Consider the following 9349-nt stretch of genomic DNA (forward strand, 5'->3'; position numbering starts at 1 on the left):
TTCTTTAAAATAGTTATTCAATATTTTACAAATATAACGGGCTAATTTCTGGTAAAATAATGTAGTGATGCATGCATGGGCTATAATTGTAAAATTATTGTAATTGTAACCAAAAGACGTGAATCTGGCCATTTGTGAAATTATTGGAACTTAATAGGACTATAAATGGTAATATTAAATCAAGAGATGTTTTAAAATCAACTGTAATGCAATTTTATAATTATTTATATGAATAAAATATTGAGATAAATTAATTTAAAAAATGTAAAAATATGGAAAAATACCAATTGATGCTAATGCATAGTTTTAAAGGTATGTATGCATTTCAAATTAAAAATTAGGTTTCAACAGCTGCCCCTCTTTACCCGGGAAGGATGGAATAGTTTTCGGGTAAAGAAATGATGGCAATTTTTCTGAACGGGCGTTTTGGAAAATATAGGCCGAACCTTGGTCTTTGAGCTACCAACATATCCTTGGTTTTATAGGAATCAGGCCATGTGTAGTTCTGGATCCACCGGCGAATGAAACTGATAGAGGAGTTAGAGGAATGGTTGCCAATTTCGGAAAAGGCTCTTTTATGAAGGGTATTGTTTGATGGAGTTATGATTGTGGGTCTAGAGTGTTATGGGTGCATTATAGGCAGGTAGATGGATATCACGAGGTAAGATGGGTAGCTGATGAAGATTAGATATGAATGCTGAAGTGAAAAAGGTATGGAAACCGGAGCGAATGGTTGCTCCTGTTTGAAAATGGTTACCTCTGAGATCACCTGCAAACTCGAAACACGATACATGCAAGTACATAGATTACTGTGGGTATTTAAACGTGATGCAAATTCCCTTTGGACCATAAAAGATTGCCTTTGGATGGTGCGGATGATGTCCTTACACCATGATGTCATGGGCCATGAATTGTTCAGTGAGGGATTCGCAGGACATGAAATGATGTTCTCAGGCCATGAAAATGGTGCCTCCGAACCATGTCGCCTTTGAATAATGATATGCAAATTTGAGAGATCCTCAGGTCATGGCATGGTGTCTTCCGACTATGAGGATGATGCCTTCAAACTATGGCACGTTTGGACAGGTTGGCGATATTTCAGCCCATGAGATGCAACAATATGATGCTAAAGTCAACAAGACAAGGCTTAGTCTTATGAGGCTGAGGGCAGAGCTTAGCCCGAAAGAGGAGAAAATAGATAGTGCTGGAATAGAGCAACATTTATGCAACGATGCTTAGTCCCATGAGAAGGCAATTCTTAGCCTTATGCAAAATCGGAGACAGAGCTTAGTCCCATGCAAGATGCGGGACAAGGCTTAGTCCCATGCAGATGAAAGTCAGGGCTTAGCCTTATGCAAATATGGAGGCAGGGCTTAGCCTCATGCAAGAAGAGAGACAGAGCTTAGTCTCATACAAGATTTGGGACATGGCTTAGTTCCATGTAGATGGAAGGCAGAGCTTAGCCTTATGCAAATATGGAGGCATGCTTAGCCTTATGCAAGAGGGGAGACAGAGCTTAGTCTCATGCAGGATGCGGGATAGGGACTTAGTCCCATGCATATGGAAGGCAGGGCTTAGCCTTATGAAGATATGGAGTCAAGTCTTAGCCTCTTACAGGGTTCGAGACAGGGCTTAGTCCCATGTAGGATGCAGGACAGGGCTTAGTCCCATGCAGATGGAAGACAGAGCTTAGCCTTATGCAAATATGGAGGCAGAGCTTAGCCTCATGCAAGATGGAGACAGAGCTTACTCTCATGCAGGATGCGGGACAGGGCTTAGTCCCATGCAGATGGAAGGCAGAGCTTAGCCTTATGCAAATTGAGGCAGGATTTAGCCTCATGCACGGTTTGGGACAGGGCTTAGGCCCATGCAAAGAACGAGTAGCGAAATAAGAGTAGAATATTTCTTAGCTGTAGATATATTCAGTGTCTGGTGGCCCAATTGATAGTTATTTTGCCACGTGTATATATTTGTGAATTCTACTGTTATGTCAGATGTGCCTGCGTTCAAAGAAAAATTGTAAGTTTTGTAAGGAGAGGTTGGTTCGTGCCTTTGTCTGCTGAGTTTGCTCCTCTGTTCTCGAGGCCTTGTTTGGGTTTCTCTGGGTAACCTAGCTGTTACAACAATAGAGTTTTCGAAAGTATGCAATTATCGATGAAAATAGAGTTATTTTAGAAAACATAGTGAAATATCAAGTAATTTCAGATGAACTAGTGATGGTAACATATTTCAGAGACACTGCGACTTTCTTGTATTAGAATTTTGAGGGTCCTCCTCAAAATTCTGCCCCAGTTTGGTAGATGATCCTTCGGCCGTTTGAAAATGAAGAAATTTGTTGAAACTTCTTTGGAATTTTGAGAATCCTTCTCAAAATTCTGCCCCAGTTTCTTAACCAATTTCTGACTCTATAGCATGCGATGGTGTCGGCTGAACTTGCTTCGGAATTTTTAGGGTCCTCCTCAAAATTCTACCCCAGTTTTGGGTCCTAGGGGAAATGAAAATTTTATTATGATATGAACGAACTCACAGGGCTTCCTACGTATCCCCTCTTAAATGGGAATCGGGTCAAGCGTAGTTAAATTATATTAGTTGAAGAAATGTAAATAGTCTAAACATAGTATCTCTCGACTGCATCTGAATTGATTGTTTTTTGCCAGATCTCTTCGTCCATTTCTGCGAGTATGAGCGCTCCTCCTGTTAGCACCCTATAAACCATGTAGGAACCTTGCCAGTTGGGATAGAATTTTCATGTGGCTTCATCTTGATGTGGGAAGATCTTCTTCAGCACCAACTGTCCTAGTGCAAACTTTCTTGTATTTCCTTTTTGTTAGACTTTGGAGGATAGAGATACTGATTTCATTCTGTAGTTTGTGATTCACAATATTCTGGATTTTGGGAAAACTGTGTACGTCCAGTGTTTGGTTATTGTACATGCCAAGCAGCTTTATTATTGGTTGTTCAGTATCTAATACAGTTAGTAGTTTATTTGGTTCTATTGTTGATATTTTTCCGCAATTTGTTAGGCTTACCTAGTCGTAGAGACTCGGTGCCGTCACGACATGTCTCGGAGGGAAGTTTGGATCGTGACAGTGTGGCTCCTGTAGATGACAAGATGCGAGAAGCGAGGCTCAGATGGTTCGGACACGTGCGGAGGAGAACCCTTAATGCTCTGGTGAGGAGGTGTGAGCGGTCGGCTTTGGTGTGTACACAAAGAGGTAGAGGGAGACCTAAGTAGTATTGGGGAAAGGTGATCAAGCAGGACATGGCACGAATGCAGCTTTTCGAGGACATGGCCTTTGATAGGAAGGTCTGGAAGTCGAGCATTAGGATTGTAGGATAGGGGGTAGTCGAGCTTTTTCTACTTCATTCTGGGGGTGAGGCTGGTTTGATAGGGTTGATCATAGACAGATAGTGGTTAATGTTGTGTTCACACTATCCTTTCTGTTTTTCATAGCTCCGCGCCTTAATTATTGGTTATTGTTATTGCATGTCATCTACTTTATGATTTTTATGATGCTGTTACTATTTCTATGGTTTCTGTTGACGATACTGATACATTGTCTCTTCTTGTTTTCTTTCCGTCTTCCTGAGCTGAGGGTCTAACGAAAACAGTCTCTCTGCCCCATCGGGGTAGTAAGGTCTGCGTAGACACTACCCTCCCCAGACCTCACTTTGTGGTATTTTACTGAGTTATTGTTGTTGATGTTGTTGTAAGACAACCAGACTAATCGCACGATGGATTAAACTCGGTAGTTTTAACATCGAACATTAAAAAGTATATAAGAAATTACTAAAATATTAAAAATATATATGAAATTCGAACTCATAATTTCAAAAGGACGAATTAATGTAAGAACGTTAATCCTGAATCCGCATTTGATAGAAGCTAATTAATTCCAATACATAAGGATACTAGTAAAATGTTTCTTTTTAATTTCTTTAGAATATATTTTATTTTTAAAAAGTAATGGAGTATTCTATTTCAGTAAAAATGGTAGGTTAGACCAAGTATAAACCAATAATATATAGTTATATAGGTAAAACCTTCTCTTACCAAATCTTTAGAGAGTTTTGCCACATAGGTTTCTTTTCTTTAGAATTGCATGTATATGTAGATGACCTTTCGCATGCAACAAAAATAGAAAGAACCAAGGGAAAGAAAAAAGGATAAGAAAAGTCAAACCAAATGAAAGAGCATTTATAAAAAGTTGAGTATCCCCTGACCATTCATGTCTTGATATGAAACTTCAGTGTCACAAGGAAAAAATAATAAAATAAGTAATTCTGATAGCATTACTTTTTCAATCTACCATAGAAAATATCAACAACTTGCGTGTACTCAATCCCATTTACAGTATATAAAATAAATGCCACCCCAGTTCTTTAGTCTTATTGTGGTTTTCTCCTGGCTAATTCTACTATCCTTGCTACGTACACAATATTAAGTGTTTTCTTGTCTTTCTCTTCTCTACTATTATCTTTCGCCTGAGTTACTACAATGGAGTTAACAAGTGTTGTCAAGTTTCTTGAGAACAGAACCATTCTTGTTACCGGTGCCACTGGCTTTCTTGCAAAAAGTAGTTTTATTAAGCTGCATCTCCTCTGTGTCCCTCTCTTGTGATTCTCTTAATATATATGGTGTATTTAAATTTTTTTTTTTTTTTTTTTTGGTTGTAGTTTTTGTGGAGAAGATACTCAGAGTACAACCAAATGTGAAGAAGCTCTATCTGCTTTTAAGAGCTAAAGATAACAAGGCAGCTTTGCAGCGTTTCAATACTGAGGTATAAGCTACTGAAAATGTTCTCCATCCTGTCTTTGAAAAACGAAAATTTCTTTCTCTTTAATTTGTTCTTTAGTTTTACATGAAAAAAAAAAATTGCTATCAGGTGATTTCTTCCGTCCAACTCCACCTCAAAAGTAAATTTATAAAGTCAAAAAGATTGTCCATGATCATATAAGGAAATCATATCTCATACGCTCAACAAATATAAGATACTATCGCCTACCTCGCACGTCCAAATTTTGACATTTGGAGATTGAAGTGTGGACAATATGAGGATTCAAATATTGAATAAACTAAGAACAGGGATGGCTTTGACATTAATACCATGTTAAGAAAATATACCTTGAAACAATAGCCCATATCCTCAACTAATGTGGGACTTTTAACCCGGAAGAATATAATCTAAGTTGAGGTCGTTGAAATTTTTCACAAGAATGGTATCATTCTTCTCTCCAACATACAATTCTTTTTTAAAGAAAATCATGATTAATGCGAGATGAAAAACCTAAAACATAGGAAAAACTTATTCTTTTCTTTAGGGAGGGAGAGAAGTAAAGAATCAAATTAGACAAAAATAAGTTACTTTTGTACTAACTCAAGTCCAAGTGCAGAATATGATTCTGTTGAAAAATGAGCAGTAAAAAGAAGATATGTTTTATTTTGTACGAACTCATGTCCATATTTGGTTGTTTAACTTTTAAAAATCTTCTTTTTCATCCTTCTACTTAATCTTGTTGGGCCAACAATAGCTAACAACATATAAATAGGAGAAATTCAAAAATAGCCAGATTTAGAAATGGTCATTTAAAAATAGCCACCGTTTCAAGTAATCGAAATTTAGCCACTTTTCATGTAAAGATAAATCTGAACGAAAACACTGTTCAAAATCCGGAAAAATACTCCAGTATAATATATTGAAATTTCAGTATAATATATTGGAACTCCAGTATAAGTTCCAGTATAATATACCGGTCCAGCATAATATGCTGGAAGTTCATACACGGGTGCACCAATCTCCAGTATATTATGCTGGAACTTTCCGTGTTGCAGCAAAATAGTGACTATTTTTTAATAACTTTGCAAACGCTGGCTATTTTTGAATGGCCTGTCCGAAAACTAGCTAGCTCGTGCTATTTTTACCATATAAATTCATTCCGTTTATGACATTATTTCCGGAGAGTACATATCACACCACTCATCATTAAGTCAATTTCTTCTTTTGAGGGCCTATTTCACGAATTAATTACTTCCCATATATATTTTCTTACTCCCTTTGCCTTGCAAACATTCATAAATGAGTGGGAAATATCTATTTCTTTAAAAGGTTAGTCCGTTAGTAAATAGAACACATATAGTATGGTATGAGAGCATGGGTTCTATTACTAAAAGCACATGATACAATTAGGGGCGGAGCTAGGTGGCACAAGCAGAATTCCTTCGCTTGAAAAATATATTTTATATAGAGGGTCAAAATTAATTTTATGTATATATAGTAGATAGTGAATCCATTTGGCTTCTTTATGTGTTTACTTCTTTAGTTTTTGAATTTCTTAATGAAAATCCCGAATACAATAACTATAGTAAATATCTTTTCACAACTTTTTGTACATCGATAAATTCCATCTTTTAATTAACAGGCTGTGGCAAAGGACTTGTTCAAGCTTCTAAGGGAAAAATATGGGGCAAATTTGAATACGTTTATCTCAGAAAAGGCCACGATTATAGCTGGTGATATCACATGTGAGAAGTTGGGGGTGAAAGACCCTAATTTGGTGGAGGAAATGTGGAGGGAAGTAGATGTTATTGTTAACATAGCTGCGACTACCAATTTTGATGAAAGGTACGTACGTACTACCAAATTCTTTTAGTTTTACTTATTTCAAATTCAGGTCAGTTTAATTTATACCTTGATAGTGTGAAAGATTTTTACATTATCAGAATACTTAAAAAATGAGACATGTAATGTTCATAATAAATGAAATTAATTGTCTAAAAAATAAGGCGGATAACCAGCAGTAAAAAGATTTACAAGTTTACAGCCAAAGCAAATTAAATTATACTATGTGAATTAGTCTTATACAAATAGTTTTCAATTCTCAGATACGATGTGGCATTGGATCTCAATACGTTTGGAGCTATATTCGTACTCGACTTTGCCAAAAAGTGTAGTAAATTAAAGGTTCTTCTTCACGTGTCAACTGGTTGGTACCTTCCACCTCATTGTCTTTAGTCCTATAGTATTTTCTCCTCTTACTTTTTGTTATGTTTATCCTTTAATATTGATTAATATCATCCAGACCACAACAAAATCGAAGTATATTGCATTTAGGATATTAAGGCTTTTGTACTTTTTTTACTTTTCCTTTAAAAGGTATTAATGGATTATGGCATTGAGTACTTGTTTATGAAATTCCAATAAGTAAAAGAATATGTGCAAGAGAGAGGAATACGGTAGGTACCTTACCTCTTTCAATTCTTAATTCTCGAGTCTGCTAGTGTTATGACTTTCTTTCTGAAAACAAATGATGAACATTTCTAATTGATAAACCTAGAAACTAGTTAATCTACTATATATATTGATTTTATTTCAAGGAGAAGGAAATTAAAAGTAATTACATTTGTAATATTCTATAGCATTTGTATCTGGGGAGAAGGCAGGTTTGATATTGGAGACGCCCTATAACTTAGGGGAGACCCTGAACGGTACATCAGGACTAGATATTGATACAGAGAACAAAGTTATGGAGGAAACATTGAAACAACTCAAAGCTGAGGGTTCTTCTGAACAATCTATTACTTCAGCCATGAAGGAGCTTGGCCTTGAAAGGTATCTTCCCTTAAATTAACATAAACACACAACATCAGAAATATCGGGTCAGTTTGTGCGTACCTCGACTAATTGCACGGAGTACCTGCTACCTCCCACCAGCACAGATAATGATAACATCAAACTAGAGTATGATTTCACTAATATATATTGTCTTGACCTTGATTTGTGAAGAGCAAGAAAGTATGGATGGCCCAATACCTATGTATTCACAAAAGCAATGGGAGAGATGCTATTGGGAAACTTGAAAGAAGACATACCTCTTGTAATCCTTCGTCCTACTATAATTACTAGTACCTTCCAAGAGCCTTTCCCTGGTTGGGTTGAGGGTATAAGGTATATAAATATCGATCAATACTCCACCTATTTTTTATTTTATTTGTTGAAACCTGAACGAAAAAATTTCATGAGCTGTTTTATATATATACATATATATATATAATTGGTGCTTTTCCTGGTCTTCTTTGGGGCATGCAGAACTATTGATAGTTTAGCAGTTGGATATGGTAAAGGAAGACTAACATGCTTCCTCGGCGACCCTAAAGCCGTTATTGACGTAGTAAGTATTAAAGCTATATATATATTTCAACGAAGATAATGATTTTTCGTATGATGCTCGACTTTAATTTATAGAGGGGTCAATGGGTGTGGTATATTATTGGCAGATTCCAGCAGATATGGTGGTGAATGCAATGATAGTAAGCATGATGGCTCATGCGAACGAAAGAGGAAGTCAAATAATATACCAGGTCGGATCGTCAGTGTCAAATCCTATAGATTTCATTAGTCTTCAGGACTATGGATTGCGTTACTTCAGAGCGAATCCATGGATTAACAAGGATGGAAAACCAGTCATTGTTGGAAAAGTTACTGTTTTGAGTACAATGGATAGCTTTCACAGATATATGGCTCTTCATTACTTGCTTCCTTTGAAGGTTTGGTTTCATTTTTCACTTATGCCAAAGAGCTAGACCTAAATGAATAACAAAACTAAATGGTATAATTCTTTGTAATTAGTATTTGAAATTATCCATCTAATATATATACAGGTATTAGAAATAGTGAATACAACACTCTGCCAATACTTTCAAGGCAAATGTTTGGAGCTTCACCGGAAAATCAATTTTGTGATGCGGTTGATAGATCTTTACGGGCCCTATTTATTCTTCAAAGGAATGTAAGTAAATACATATCTTTATACGGTCTAAATTTGTATAAAGAGTCCGTCTATAGAAGTTAAACTCATCTTTTCTTTAATCAAGATCTCTCTCTGCATTGAGTTGTATGATCGAAGCTAATACGTAATAATGTTGGAAATTTTATGACAGATTTGATGACATGAACACAGAAAAATTACGTAGAGAAGCGAAGGAGGCTGGTATTGAAATAGACGTGTTCAATTTTGATCCCAAGAGCATCAACTGGGAAGATTATTTTATGAACACTCACGTACCTGGTGTGGTAAAATATGTATTTAAGTGATTAAAGCAGGGGGGGGGGGGGAATTGTTTATTTTTTCAAACAATTTATGTTTCTACTTTGACGGTTTAATTGATAAGGCGTGAAAGTGTACCAGGTCTCCTTTGCTGATGATACTTATCACTTTCAATTAAATGTATCCATTTCGTATTTTTTTGATGAAGTAAGAATTTCATTAAAAGCATCAAGAAGATGCATAGCAAAAGAGAGTACTAGTAAATAGAGTGTGTCTGCTCATAAACAAAACAAAAATAAACCTA

At 36.2% G+C, this 9349-nt stretch overlaps 1 protein-coding gene across 1 annotated transcript; it reads left to right on the forward strand.

The window, feature by feature from the left end:
* The first annotated feature begins 4380 nt into the window (after window positions 1-4380).
* Window positions 4381-9243, forward strand: LOC107768885 (alcohol-forming fatty acyl-CoA reductase). Its single transcript, XM_016588048.2, has 10 exons — window positions 4381-4577; window positions 4678-4781; window positions 6421-6623; window positions 6884-6984; window positions 7418-7610; window positions 7785-7946; window positions 8088-8169; window positions 8276-8545; window positions 8660-8787; window positions 8939-9243. Exons 1-10 carry the CDS (start codon window positions 4499-4501, stop codon window positions 9090-9092), a joined length of 1476 nt encoding a protein of 491 aa, XP_016443534.2. The 5' UTR covers window positions 4381-4498; the 3' UTR covers window positions 9093-9243.
* The last annotated feature ends 106 nt before the right edge of the window (window positions 9244-9349 follow it).

Source organism: Nicotiana tabacum, chromosome 8 (assembly GCF_000715075.1).
Source record: "Nicotiana tabacum cultivar K326 chromosome 8, ASM71507v2, whole genome shotgun sequence".
NCBI classification, from domain to species: domain Eukaryota; kingdom Viridiplantae; phylum Streptophyta; class Magnoliopsida; order Solanales; family Solanaceae; genus Nicotiana; species Nicotiana tabacum.

What these genes read in the sequence shown, in the direction of transcription:
- LOC107768885 (XM_016588048.2), top strand. Translation starts at nt 4,499, where the DNA reads ATGGAGTTAACAAGTGTTGTCAAGTTTCTTGAGAACAGAACCATTCTT. An exon ending in CACTGGCTTTCTTGCAAAAA is followed by an intron (nt 4,578 to 4,677) that starts GTAGTTTTATTA and finishes TTTTGGTTGTAG; the next exon opens with TTTTTGTGGAGAAGATACTC. An exon ending in AAGGAGCTTGGCCTTGAAAG is followed by an intron (nt 7,611 to 7,784) that starts GTATCTTCCCTT and finishes TGATTTGTGAAG; the next exon opens with AGCAAGAAAGTATGGATGGC.